The sequence below is a fragment of the Diadema antillarum genome, unplaced genomic scaffold (assembly GCF_040938485.1).
Source record: "Diadema antillarum isolate AM-2024a unplaced genomic scaffold, OU_Dant_1.0 seq00000079_RagTag, whole genome shotgun sequence".
NCBI lineage: Eukaryota > Metazoa > Echinodermata > Echinoidea > Diadematoida > Diadematidae > Diadema > Diadema antillarum.
In genome coordinates, this window is record NW_027271172.1 from 2,765,677 (window position 1) to 2,781,085 (window position 15,409).

At 36.7% G+C, this 15,409-nt stretch overlaps 1 protein-coding gene across 1 annotated transcript in view; it reads right to left on the reverse strand.

Moving 5' to 3' along the window:
• Nucleotides 1-15,409, reverse strand: part of LOC139726091 (N-acetylneuraminate-9-phosphate synthase-like) — a 43,833-nt gene continuing 28,424 nt past the window's right edge. The window contains exons 2-8 of the mRNA XM_071637172.1: nt 10,313-10,510; nt 7,130-7,345; nt 5,346-5,498; nt 3,595-3,696; nt 2,348-2,507; nt 1,090-1,196; nt 1-743 (exon numbers count right to left, since the gene is read on the reverse strand). Of these exons, the coding sequence (XP_071493273.1) occupies nt 555-743; nt 1,090-1,196; nt 2,348-2,507; nt 3,595-3,696; nt 5,346-5,498; nt 7,130-7,345; nt 10,313-10,510 (1,125 nt within the window). The 3' untranslated portion in view covers nt 1-554. The remainder of the gene's footprint in view (nt 744-1,089; nt 1,197-2,347; nt 2,508-3,594; nt 3,697-5,345; nt 5,499-7,129; nt 7,346-10,312; nt 10,511-15,409) is intronic.

The following is a 15,409-nucleotide window of genomic DNA, read 5'->3' on the forward strand; positions in this document are numbered from 1 at the left end:
CTATATTTATATATATTCCATGTAACAAGCTAATTAATACTTTGGCGCCCTAATTTTCTCTGTTCCTCTGTTGAACAGTACTAGTAATCTAGCGTCCACAAAACTATCACTAAGTGACTAATGAGCTGCATGACAATCCAATCTAAAAACAAAACAGGAACAAAAAACAGACAAAATGGTACATTTAGGTTTTGAGTTGCAACGGTTTGGGTTTTTGTTGTTGATGATGTTGTTGATCCCTTCTTTTTATTTGATGGTGGTAGTCTGAAGACTGAATAAAGCGGTTGACACACACTTAATAAATACAACAAATTTGCAAGAGTTACCCATTCTAGCTAAATATTAAAACACAAAGTGACCAAATAAAACGAACCAAGATATCAAATCACCACTAAGGAAACAAATAAAACCTCAAAAGCCTCCAAGTTGGAATGCCAGCTTACTTCTACCCTTGCTTACTTTACAATCTAGTGAATCTAGACAATATGTTAGAGGTACTAGTAGTCTTCGATTGGTGTTCCTCGTTGCTCTTGATGAAGATGAGGAAGTCCCGTTCACTCTAGATCTTCCTCAAGAATAGTTTCGTCATCCGCCAAGTCTCGTCGAGTGCGCCTCCCGAGAATCCTCTTCTTCAAGAGCTGGGGTTGGATTCCGCTGGGTTCGGCAACCTTAGCCTGAGTATTCTCTTTCAAGATGATGGTTCCCCGCGGGATGTTCCCGCGTGCTACGATACTCTTCCCCATCTGAATACAAAAGCAATCAAAACAAATAAAACGAAAAATGAGAAGCGCCAATTTGTCACTGAGTATACACATGTCACTTCATAAACGGGCAACCCTCCCCACCCCTCCCCAGTCTCGTTTTTGTTTTTTTGTGTTTTTTGTGTTTTTTTTTGGTCACACCAAGTAGGCGGAAGATGGTTGCTTTCCCACAAACTATATCACGATGATTATTTCTCTGCGCACTGGCTACATTAATTGAATCACGGAGATACAACATTGAATGGAGGTGGACGTTGGTTACTATAAAAACTGAATTGAAAAAAAAAAACTGAACTATGTCAACTGCTTGCTTCTACGAAGCTCTCACCTTCTTCAACAAGGCTGATTCGCTGTCTCGCATTTTCTTAGTCCGTGTGCCTAACGCCGTCTCCACTTCGCGAATGGCTTTTACCAAAGCCGTGAGCTCAGCAGGATCTTCATCAAATGAAAGAAATCAAGAGAGAAAAGGAAAGATAATTCGCTTTGTAGAGCATAATAGAATTCTACTTGTACGCCTATAATGTATTTTTGTGACCTCAGCATCATCATGATTGGCTTCGAATTTCATCTTCTTCTTTTTTGTTTACATTTCTTTTGATCCATGTCATCCCGAGAGGGATTGGAATTCAGATTTATCGTATAATTAGTCAAGCAGAAAATAATCTAATTGCAGAAAAGTCATCTTCGAATCAATGTATGTATGTATGTATCCTCAGTGATGGGTATAAAAAATGAAATAGATATAGCATGATGGAACAAATTAGCAGAGAGGTGGCTTAACAAAGTAAGTGGCTTTGAATAAGTAATCACATCCTTCAGCATCTGTTATGCCCCTGTAGCACCCCCCCCCCCCTTGCTTTTTGATATAGTGGTAATTTTCAGGGATATGATTCTGTATACAAAGTGAATTGATATGAGACTTGCATGACAGACGTGTTTTTTATTGATAAAGGAATCTTGTATTGTAAATCTGTGTGTGTGTGTGTGTGTGTGTGTGTGTGTGTGTGTGTGCGTGAATTTGTGCTTGTTTGGTCTATGATAGGATTAACAAAAATTGACATGGTTGCTTTTTTAGTCTACCTATATCGAGATTCCCTTATTTGCATGTTCTATTGTATTTTCATATTTCCCTGTTGTAAACTAAACAAATGACATGTTATTCACTTTAATCTCTTTTTTTATTATTCTGTTGTGCGAAACTAAACATTGCGCACAGAAAAGGAACTATTCTTGTTAATTGTGTCCAAATCATCTATATACTCTGCTACTTCGTACACCGATACGAGTTTGGATCTCTGTCCTTGAGTTATTGAATGACCCTGAATTTAAAAAAAAAAAACACACATTGAAAAAAGAGGGTGCAGGAACACTGTGTGCGCGTTTGTGTGCGTGGGAGTTTATTTTGCTTCTTTATAGCGAATTTATAGGGTGGCTTACAGACGAGACTTTGAGGAATGGTCAATTTCGATACATTATGATTATAACATAATGATTTTAATGAAATCGCATCAAAGATTACGCAAAAGGTGTGTGTGTGTGTGTGGGGAGAGAGAGAGAGAGAGAGAGAAAGTCGTGATTGGTGTTACCTAGAGACGCCGCGTGGTCACTCCCTTTCCATGACTTATTCAGAGTTATATGACGTTCAACCACTTTCGCGCCCAGAGCAACGGCGGCAGTGGTGATGGCGACTCCCCCTTCGTGCCCGGAGTAACCAATGGGAACGTCGGGAAACCTCTCTTTGTACTCCTGAGAGATAGTGAGAGGGATCGGATCGAAATAATGAAAGATATTTTGCAGGGAAATTTCAGACGATTTTCATAATTTCACATCATGTAGAAGATAAATCGATAGTGCCATTTATAGATTTGTAGAATTTATTGTGGTCCTTCAAGCAGATAAATCAATACTCTGAAAAACCCAAAACAAATTATCCTGAACAAGGATGATGACATAGGAAGATCATATTCCAATAACGTAGCAATGTAATTCCATTACAATACCACTTGCTTCACAACTTCACCTATGTAGAATTTATGCATGCCCTCTTCTTTTGTTCTGCTTCCATGAGCACCCAATCCTGCGAAGCTATGCTAAAGATGCTACGTCATCATCCTTGTTCTATGTAATTAGTTATGAATTTTGAAAGCATTCTTATTGCTTTTGTCAATTACCATGATTTGTGCAAATCTGAACCCAGTATAACCATTATTCATAGATGTTCAGATGCAAAAATCTCACTCTGGAGTTGTCCTTTAAATGATTACCGGAGATTTTCATGATTATGTCTGATGAGCGGATGTGACATAAAAGGTTATGAGTATAAATTTTTTTTAAAAAACATAAAATGAAAATGACATGATTGCAAAGCACGCTGGGAATTTGTTATAAAAAAGGAAGAAGAAGAAGAAGCAAACAACCTAACAAACAAAAACACAGAAAGATGTGAGTACGTTGGTCTACTCAGGGCCTTCAAACTGCAGAATATTCATTTTGTATTTGTTATATTTTGATGAAAGATAAAGAATAGAAAGTTAACAACACAATACATGTACATAATTGTCCTCTAAACGGTCGTGGCCACATCTGAATGACATTTTCTCCATCATCCCTAGATGTAGGATGAACAACCTGCCACGGTCAGAGAAATAACACATACATAATTATGATGACTAATATATATATATATATATATATATATATATATATATATATCATATATATATATATATATATATATATATATATATATATATATATATATATATATATATATATATATATATAACACGAAGGGAGAGATAGAGAGAGAAATACCCCAAATATCTCAACGTACTTGTATTACTAGTAGGTGAACATCTTTGGCATCCAGTGGGTAAGTGCTTGTGCACTGTAGAAGAACAAATTTATCGTGGTGTGCCTTCACAGTCTCATAAATCTAATGCAAAGGAAAAACAGAAATTAAATGATTTGTATGATATTGCCTCTCAAGAGGTATTATCCAAAAACTGTTCTGTTTATTGGATGATTTATTTTTCGATACTCTATAGTTTTTGTTTGTTTTTCATTTTCCATTTGAGAAGATGGCTGGATAGCCCATATTCAGCTATGCTAGGCTGGTCTTCCATGGGGTCCAGTTGGATGTGAGGGGGGACCACTTTGCGATGACTGAATGAAGAGGGATCTTTTACGTGCATGAAATGTGACTCAACCGACTCGCTCACAGACGGGAGCTTCATTTCATGTCCTATCCGAGGGACAGAGTGTTTTGCCTCTTGCTAGAGGGGATGGTATGATTACGCACAACATTGTTCAGTCAAGACTCGGGTCGCTTGAGCCAACTCACCGCCCTAAATCATTGCTGCATGTTCAAACAATAGACGTTTAAATTGACTTTAGCAATGTTTATTCCGATGGAGTGGTTTTTGACGTTGTCTGTATCTTTTCCTCATGTAGTTCAAAGTGCAATTATCAAAGTGCCATCATAACATTCTAAATGTATATCAGTGTACATCAACAACATTATAAAGGCTATCTTAGACCCTGAACTCTTGACGAAAGATAAAATTATATGCTTCAAGTGTTATTTGACGGTTTGCTCGGTGTACACCTCCGAACTAAGAAGATGCAACTGCTGAGCAGATTAGCAGCACTGGATTAATCAAATGATTATGTTTTATGTTTTTCCCCTATATTCAAAATACTATAGATGACAAAGGTCCCACATATTGTGCATTATGCAAATCTTTGTGATATTGCAGGAGTTTTTTAACATGACACAGCAGTCTTTTTATCTTTTTTTTTATTTCTATTTTTTTCGTAGTTTTGTAAAAACCACTTTGTGTCATGGCTGGATTTATCATTCTTGAAGGGATTAACAGATTTTTCGCCATCTTTACTATAAGCGTATAAACTTCGAACATTTCTATTCACTGAGTCTATGTACATGTGCATTTCAGGTGAATTTCCCATGACACAAATTGTTTTTCCCTTGTCTACATCAGAATACAGATTCGATACGCATTATTCACTTATTTGTCTCCGCAGCAATTAAGTATTCATTTCATTTTCATTTCATTTCATCATGATTATTTTATTTCCAACGAAAATGTAATTGCAATAAAACATTTGAATACACATACACCCATGACACATGGCAACTGTGTTTTCTGTGTCACAATCTAGTTTTTTTTTTCTTATTTGTGCTTTGTCTCTGTGTTACAATTCATCTTATCTTTGTTAAGCTGAATCAAATGTGTTTTGTGTTTACCCATGTACACATTGTCTGATATGCCGAATAAATAATGATAATAATGTTAATAATAATAATAATAATAGTAATGATAATAACAATACTCTAACGATAGTAATAACAATAATGATAAGACTAATGATTAAAAATAATGATAATGATGATGATAATAATCATTATAATAATAATAATAATAATAATAATAATAATGATAATAATAATCATAATAGCAATGATAAAATTTTGATAATGACAATGATATTAGCAATAACGCCTCAATATAAGTACAATAGAACCAGACTTGAATGGGGGGGGGGATTGGACCCTATACTGACCTGCTTTACAGTCTCCATATCCTGCATTCCAGTGGAAATAACCAGAGGTCGGTTCATCTTGGCCGCCCTCTCAATGTACTGAAAATTGTTTGCGTCCGCCGAAGGGATTTTCAGGAAAGGCACGTCAATGGAATCCAAAAATTCCAAGGCACTCTGAAGCAAACAAGGACAGTTGCAACTTCAAATGACAGAAATACCTTGAAATCCAGCATAATCCGTCCACCAATTTTATGTATTTTGGGCATGGATAGGAGTTGAAGGGTTGTACTATATTAGCTGTTCATGTGTACACAGTATGTGTTGAATCTTGCAGGTTCTCATGTGCCGAGAGTATCAGTAATGATAGATGATGATGAGGATGATGATGATGATAATGATGATGATGATAATAATAATAATAATAATAATAATAATAATAATAATAATAATAATAATAATGATAATGATAATAGTAATAATAATAATAATAATAATAATGATAATAATATATGGTCTTATAATTCCAGGGGAGCCTCTTCAGTGTTGCCACTGCTCTACCAGAGGGCCCTGCCATTATTATTAGCCTAGCTTTGCCAGGTACCCATATACACATGGGCCGAGAGGGACATGGTGGGCAAAACATCGTGTCTAAGGACGTCAGCACTGGGCGGGATTCGAACTCGGGTCAGTCGATCGGGAGTCGAGAATCTTATCCACTATGCCACAGCGCCCCACAAAACTTATGCTGCCATGACTTAAAACATAGGTACTGCGCATTATAAATGCACTTTATTATTTTGTATAATAGAGCATCGGATATGAAAAGGAAAACTCAGAATTTAAAATGAAAGGCTTTAAAATGAAAGGGGATAAGACCTATGAAAACATCACGTCACGTTACTTTAGTATATCATCAAGGAGGTTGAAGAGATGGAGTAACAACAGAGTTATTCCCTTTGATTTATGTTCGAAGCCGCCGCTCAAAAATATTTGAAGCATGTGCCAAACAGGATCTGCCGCGCAGATACGAAGACAATTGACTAGTGTCTCATTGCATAATCACCAGCCACTTTCAAAGGAAGACATGTCTTTGTGATGGTAATTACTTTTCGCTATCCCTTCTTATAATAGGTAGGTGGTGCAGACACGAGGATGCGCGAACAGAAATTGAGGAAAAATGCTGAAATGAAGATGAAAATTACTCGACTGGGCATACGCGGGCACTAATCTGATATATCTATCAATAAAGAATTATACTTGAAGATTATTACATGTTAGTTTCATTTGGGGAAATTAAGTGGAAAAGTGATAAAACCAGCTTTCCAGGATGTTACAGTTTTAAACATTTTCACATAATACAGCTCTGATTTACACTATATTTGTGCGCAAATTTCTGAACGGAATTGACTTTTGTTTTACATACTTTGTTATTAAGTGAAATTTCATTTCATTTAACAATTTAATAAATAAGCAAAATATGGCCAACATTATGATAACGTTCAAAATGAATCTTCAGATTGCTCAGCAAGACGGCGGCTTGGAACATCGATCATCAAAGGCACAAGTGCACCTGTGGAATTCTTTTGTACATCAATAGAAATTTGACAACTGTTTGAACAATTACAGCCAGTTGGAACTCCATGTATAAAACCTTGATATCACAGAGTAAACGATCGTAGAATTTTGGGTCTTGTTCTTAGAGCATAGGGGAAGTAACAGGCAAAGATTTATGCTGTCATTCCTAACTAAGACACACGTAGGAAAGGAAGCTGGTTTGCGGAAAGGATTTAGTTCAGGTTATATACCTCGTCGAAGGCGGACGATGTAAAGAAGATGCCGATCTCTTTTGCGTAGGCCTGTAATTCGCGGAACTCTGCCTCTGAAAACTCGAGAAAAGCCTTGTGCTCTCCGTACGTGGGCCCCCATGCGTTGCGGGAGTTATACGGGCGCTCACGGGCGGCGCGGTTGAAGCGTACAGCCAAGTTGCTCTTCTGGAATTTGGCACAGTCGGCACCAGCATCCTTCGTAGATAACGCCACGGAAAGAGACCGACAAACAAACAGACAGACAGGGCAGGCTTACTACGAGATTGTTCAATACAGTAATTGAAGGAGGAAATCTCTTGATTTCGAAGACAATGTCATCAAATCGCTAAGGATTTAGTCTCTTTAGATTTGTTGACGGACGGAATGACATCACGGCGGCACGCTTCGTCTTTCCAGAGTTTCGTATATCTATTGTCCATTCATTAGAACAGAGAAACTGTCAAACGGCTATTTGATTTTGGTGTAAGTTTTCCCGTTCATTTTCAAACTTCTTTTTTTTATATTCAGTTTAATAGATTTCTAGTTCAATTTCATGCCGAGAAATCTGGAAATGCCAATCCTATTTTCAAATTCGCCTTTTGTTGATCATTTTCGAACAAAGTCTATTCAACTTATTGTGTCATTTTGTCACACATTCTCGTCATTTACATTTCAAATTCGTCTGTTACACTCGCTGCACACACTCCAGCTAAAGGATTTCGTCTTTTAGCGATAATTTTCTTCAAATTTTCCTTCAAATTCGTCTCATTTCTTTTCTGTTGTGATTTCTTGGTTATTTAATTTTTCCTGCAACATTTCACTTTTTGCAAATATTTACGAGTAACATGCACACACGTGTACCATACCCACACACAAAACACACACACACACACACACACAGAGAGAGAGAGAGACATACAAACACACCCGAATCATAGTATATACACACCGAGATAAACATAAATGTTCTGTCACACAAACCATTCGCAAACGCCACACTGATCCACGATTTCCATTCATATAACAATGATTTTTAAGACAATTTTACATTGTGTAGACCTATTGGCCCGAATTCACGAAGGTGGTACAAATGAAACCATGGACAAAAACCTTGGAGCGCCAAGTGTTGCATTAAATATTTCGTTACGAAATAAGTCATTTCGTCGATGAAATGATTATTTTGTAACGAAATGACAACATTTTGTAACTAAATGAACATTTCGTCCACGAAATGATAATTTCGTTAACGAAACGGTCATTTTGTCAACAAAATGACCAATTTCTTAAGAAAATATTCCGGGTAACAACTGGCGCTCCATGGTTTTTGTCCATGGTTTAAACCATGGTTTCATTTGTACCACCTTCGTGAATTCGGGCCATTGAGTCTAAGCCCGTTTTAATGCAAGAATATATATATATATATATATATATATATATATATATATATATATATATGTATATACATACTTAACATATATATACATATATACATATACATATACATATACATATACATGGCATATACATATACATAAGATGCAATAACGTGAAGTCATTAAATAAAAGAGCTCAAGGCCAAAAGATTGTCTTACTGTGTTTCATGTTCTCTTACCACCGTTTTTCATTCAATCTCCTGTCGCCCAAGGCATCGTGCCAAATACTTCTGAGCATGATTTTCCCACCTATGCCATCTGACTAATTTGTTTTGAAAAATTCATGAAATTGTGCGAACAAAGACGAATTTGATTTTTACATTCTCCAGTCGATGGACGGCGAGGATGAATCAATGACAACTGACGATTTTGATTTTGAATGGGATGTCTTTGAAAATGGTTGACGAAAAACGAACTAAAAATGACAATTGACTGAATTAGGAATTGAACTCTGTGTGCTTCTCGGGACGAATTTGATTTTTTTTTTAATCTTTGAAAGTGGTTTTAAAAGTCCGAAAATGGATTGGGAAACCTATAGTAGATCTTCGTAAGTTAAATTCCGCTGATTCTCAGGTCTTTATTTATTCACTTTTTTAAAAATCACGCAATTACCTACTGTACTCAAACATAAAGTTTGCTCTATTCATTGAGTAGGAATAGGAATACATTCCCTATACTTGATTCACGCTCAAAAAACAAATAAGATTTTGTAGGCGTATACCCAAATCTTTTGGATGTATAACATTCATGCCCAGATATTCCGGCAACAGACATTTCACATTCAAAGGTGAAAAACAGTCGAAAGAAAGTTTTGAAACAATTTCGTGAATATAATGAATAGAAATGTTTGACCATCACCCTTGCCATCACGCGTCAACATGATCTGGTAAAGGCTTACTACTGCGCACGCTCTGAAATTGTGGTTGAACGCGCCAGCCATGCCTTTTGTATCAAGCAACATCTTCATCTTTAGTGACATCAGGTTATATTAGGTTATATCCCTCACCTAAAACGTTTCTAGTACTTCTATTATAGACTCATCTGCATCTCCCCATTTCTTTATCAATTCTTATACATACACGTAGACAGTAGTTTGTTGTTTTTTTTTGTATGGATGTTATCGCGGTGCGACCAAGGAGTCTACACAAATCATATTTTTTGCTCATTCAAGTATTTGTATCCTCAGGCAGATGTATTTTTGTCTTTAAAAAATAGATGCTTGTGGGAGCACCAACATTTCAGAAAGAATAGGCTTTGTCTCTTTAGAATTCAAAACTTCTTTGTAATAAAAAAGCAAGGCCATTTGTGACTCGTGGGTGTCCGTTTAGTGGGATTACCCTGAGGATCAATATTCATGCTTTTATAGTCATAAGCAGGGAGGTGAGACGACTTTTTCTCACCTCAATGGTCAAGGCGACTCCCGCTACGATAAATCTTTGCCACACTCGAGAGAGCGTGTAAAATGTTAGCACTGTATTAAAATCGAACTTGCAATCTCGTTTTATTTTGCTTCAAAAAATTGCTGTCGGTTATTATTGTTCCTTGCGTTGGCCTGGTGAGTAAACAGAGGATGAAGAGACGCAAAGATGACATGTTTCTGCTATGTCTGTTTTTCGAAAAAAAAAGTTTTATATGATTACATGAATACATATTATACCAGAAAGAGAGAGAGGGGTAGAAGACAGACAGAGATGAAGGGGAAGAGGGAGAGGAAGCAATACGACGGGAGATCCTGTAAAGAAAACAGTACCTTGGCAACTTTGATCAGCTCCTTAGCGATGTTGATATCCCCTTGATGGTTCTGACCGATCTCGGCAATGACGAAGACTGGATGATTTTGCCCGACCATTCTGCCCGGCGCTAATTCGAATTCCACCTGCTTATTTACACCGTTTTCTCCGCTCATGTTGACCGTATATTGACAGGAGGTATACACACAAAAATGGCTCTGACAAGAGTCAGAGACAAAGACCATCACCATAAGTCATTTGCGAGGAAAATAAAATAAAACAAAACAAACAAAAAGAACATGTCACTCCTCAGTGTGACGATTTAATTGTCACGTGTGCAGTTTGTTATGGGTCAAGTGCTAGTACATTGTCAACTACCACATTATCTTCATTATGCATAATTCTTTATTAACCACTGTAAATAACAGCAGTAAAACGAATTAAACTGACGCCTTTTTTTGCCAATATGTCTATATCAGTTTGGCAAAATGGATACACCTGCACGGTTTATAGGACCTGCACTGTTACATCGTATCTATACCCAACGTTTTCTTACGTACTATTCGTCACATTTAGTGCTCTGTTTTTCAATTTATCTCTTAAAAAATAAAAAGAGATAAATAAAAAATTCATGAAATAGAAATCTTAATGAATGCTTATTTCGTATCCATGCATCTCTCATAAGATGAACGAACGAAATCATAGTAATCCGATCCGTCGCTCACATACAGACTCACGGGACTCGAGCACGCACAAGTCACATCCCATTTAAAATGAAATCTTAAAGCGATGAAAACTGTCAATGAAATATAAAATCTGACCGTAAGGTTTCTCCTTCATGCTCAAAAATTCACCATGTGCCATATTGGTAATATGATAATGATAAGAATATGTAATTTCTTATGTAGCGCTATATCTAGTAACAAGCTACTAAGAGCACTTGCTCCCCTCTCCAGAATGTTTTGAAAAAAAACTAGAAAATATACAAAAGGTACAAAAAATTAAATGATACAATACAGTACAATGCGATACCATGCAAGGCAATACATTACAATGACAATGTCTAAAAAGAACTAAGGAAACGACTCATGATTGAGCACAAAGATTTGCCTTGACATGTCCTGAATCACGGAGAAAACCTTCATGTGAGGGTCAAATTGTCAGACCATTTGGGGCTTGGGCCAGGCTACATTAAAGCTTAGGCAGAGAGGTATATTTGGTCTCACCTCCCTGATTTAGGATAGTAAGCCAACGTGTAATGTAAGGGTATGAAAATACGTTGTACTTACTTTGAAGCATAAGGCACAGAGGTCTTCGAAAACGCCAAAGGCCGAACAAACCAAAATTCCTGAACAACACACCTCGCCGGTCCTACTTCTGCCTGTTGATACTCAATATCCATCCGCGAAAGGTTGCAAAAACGCATGCAGGTGTAAACAATTTCGTTCATAGTGAAATACTTCAACAAAAAACAACTACAATGCAGAACCACCCGCGTACGTCTTGTGTGTGAGAGGGAAGGCCATTTTTGATTGGTGGACAGGTCTTTCCATAGAGAAGTGGGCGTTTCTCCTCATTCACCGTCATACCCCGTTCAGACCAAGAGTACGCGTTTTCTATCAATCGCAATCTCGTAGATTTAAAAAGGGCGAATAGATATTGGCGTTAAAGTTTACCAGTAACCTTTCAGACCGGATAGCAATTAATGGAACACAATTGAAATCACTATTCAAAAGTGCAGTGAACTTGGGTAGGGCAGTTGGCGCCACCGAGCAGCTCACACATCAAATGGAGCTGCATTTTCGTAATAATTTGGGTGAATAATTCATGATTTTTCCACATACTATTATGATAGATATCATGTATCTTCATATACAAATATGTATATATATATATGTTTATATATATGGAGAGAGAGAGACCTAGATATAATAAGCCCTATGTGTGTTTGATTGTTCCAATGTATAATTATTGTTTTACGCTTCATATACCTTGCAAAAAAGCAGGAATATGATCAAATCAAATCAAACTTACTCCAAACTGCTTTCCTCCCCAAACAATATCAAATCTTCATTACTAGGGGGCCTATATAATATATGCGATTGTCAAAAGATGTAGGAGGATAAAATATTGATATCTCTTTTACATTGCGAAATACATACATATATATACGTTTATATAATTATATGTATGTATATATATATATATATATATATATATATATATATATATATATACTATATACAAATATAGCAATAAAATACGGATGAACCTGCTGTCAACCGAGTGAACTTGTTCCAATACTTCTTATATATATATATATATATATATATATATATATATATACATATTACATGCAATGAAAGGTTCCGGTTGAAATGTTTGAATCCAGAATAGCAGGAAGAGCACCAGAAGAATAGCGCGAGTTCCCATGAAAATGTTACCATGAAAAAAAAAGGCTTTGTTGAACCTATTCAACGAAGACTCTAGCATGAATACAAGTATACACGAATGCTCGAGGGCAGAGGAGTACTTGCCCAGGTTTTCCTCCATCCCCCCCCCCCCCCCCCCCAATTGGGAATTTTACACTTCTTCCACTCGGATGACTTGCTAAGACCACTGGTATAGTGTGTCAAGCTTCTTTTTTCTCCATCCTTTTATATGCTGATCCATGGTATGTTTTATTGAATCATATCACAAAGATAATCAAATTATTTACTAATTATTTGCAATGATTGGAAAAACAAATGAATAGAACAAAAAAAGGAAGAAAAGGGGTGACAAGAAATTGAAAATAACCTCCAATATCGAATAAGCAATTAATGCACGTGTACCATGGAACCGAAATACATAAATAAACTTTAACAACTACGTATATTATCATAAAAAGGGGATTCTTCGAACAGACATCGTACTGACATCCCTAAACTAAGAATTAAAGGAAAACAAAACCTCAATCCATCAAGGGTCAATAAAATCAGGACACATTCCACGTACTGAAGCTGTTTGTTTTCATTTATCAACACCAGAATAAATACTATACAAACACTACAATTTATGCCAATAAAAAAAAAACTCATCGCAGCCTCTGATGAGAGCGATGCAAAAGAAAAAAAAAAGAAAATTAAAACAGGTGTAATCATGTAGGCCGTTACAATGGAAAGTTTATGAATGTAATTTTCTGGAAAATATTCCAGCTGCGCATGGACAACGAAAGGTAATATCGGTTGATGTAATGACAAGTCCGCATGACAAGGTTCAAAAACACCACATGCTTCGCTGGGAGAACTAAACAAATTTCACTATGTATGCAAAAAGGATAATCGGTGCTATAATTCTGAGAAAAATCTCGATCGTGGAACCCTACATAACACACTATAACATGGGGTTAGATAGTGGTCTGTTCGGCGAACACCTCGGCCATAACATTATTACAGTTTCTTTATTTCAAAGCTCTCATTTTGTGTAACCTTATCTAAACAAACCATTTTTTTAACGAAACCTGTAGATGCTCCCTGGGCCTAGGAAGGACCCGATTGGTTATGGCAGACGTTATTAGTAAAAATCCATCCAAAAATCAAAAAAAAATCACGAAGTTGACTAAAGGAATTAAAAAAAAAAAAATCACACGGTGTTGGCACTCACTGACTTGTTTATAGCGAAATGCTTTTGAAAAAGATGATGCTACAGCACCTTGTGAAACACACTGTAGCCTTCATGGATTTCATGCAGTTTGCATATTAGAGAGGGAAGAGGGGAGTTGATGCAGTATTTACATACTTAATGCGAGAACAGAATTGCACCCATATGTTACCTTTTTTTAGGTTTCTCGAGTGCCTTCAAAATTATAGTTTTAAGCTTCTGCCAGAAAAAACTAGTTATATTTGAAGCGATCTCCTCCGATTTTCATATGGATTTAGGAATTGCACAAAGCTATAATGGGAGACTTTTACCTCAGCTTGCGAAGTTTGAACATCGAATATAAATGATGTCTTGAGGATGTCTCGAGTTATGAGATTCCTTCGGCCCGCATTCTTTCCGGTTTATCATATAACAGCTAGAGGACGTTCTTTCTGTCACATTACGATTGTTACTTGTCTGATTGCATATTGATACACATTTTTTCATGTTCAGAAAGCTGGTTTATGGAGGCAACTTCATGTGAAACAGCATCACGCCTAGCAAAGCACGACATGACGTGTTCAGTGCTTCGCTGAATGCCAGCCATATACAGCGTTGCTTCAGCGAGATCGGTATATCACTGTCTGGCGCAGCCCGGGCAGAGTGGAGCGGCAGCCTGTTTATGATATAGCACTCCCTTCCTCGCTGGCGTGACGGGTTTTGCGGGAAGCCGTATAAATATATAGCGCCGTTGCACGTCAATAATGAAATTAAGTTCAGTCAACGAAATTCGCCGTTTTAATACAGGATTCATTGTGATGAAGGGTAGGAAACGTTTCTATATGAACAATGGAAAGTATGATATCTATCTTTCTGAGTGCAAAATCTCAACGTGAAACATCCAATTTTGAGTGACAAATATGTAGGATGGTGGCCACATACCGAGAAAACGAACGCTTTGGGTCCGTCTCCAGCAAACGCATGGATTAGTCAGTCATCACATCTGTTTTTCAAACAGTTTAAAGGGATGCTATAATTTTGGTTGAGATAGGGGATTTTAATTTTGACATTTAGTGACATGATTAGAAAACAATATGAAATATCAAATAGCATTTATTTGATTAAAATCGGTTTCGAATAGTCTGAGATGTACAAAAAAAAATTAAAACAAAGTGTGCCCAATATAAGGTGGGTCCCAATTTTTATTGGGCACCAATCTGATTTTGGGTATCTCAGTCATTTTCAAACCCGATTTACATCAAATGACCTTTGAATTTCTCTTGGAATTTTAAGCTCTTTGATATTTTCATATGAGAGGTCTCTCATTACATCACAAAAAAGTAGGAAATCTGACACACCATCTCAACCATAACTATACCATCCCTTCAAGTTATATTGCATACTTGGAAAAATGCCCAGGCGTTAAACAAATCACTTGGGTTTTTTTAAATCAATATAAACTACTATGATACTACACATTAATTGCTACAAGCCAT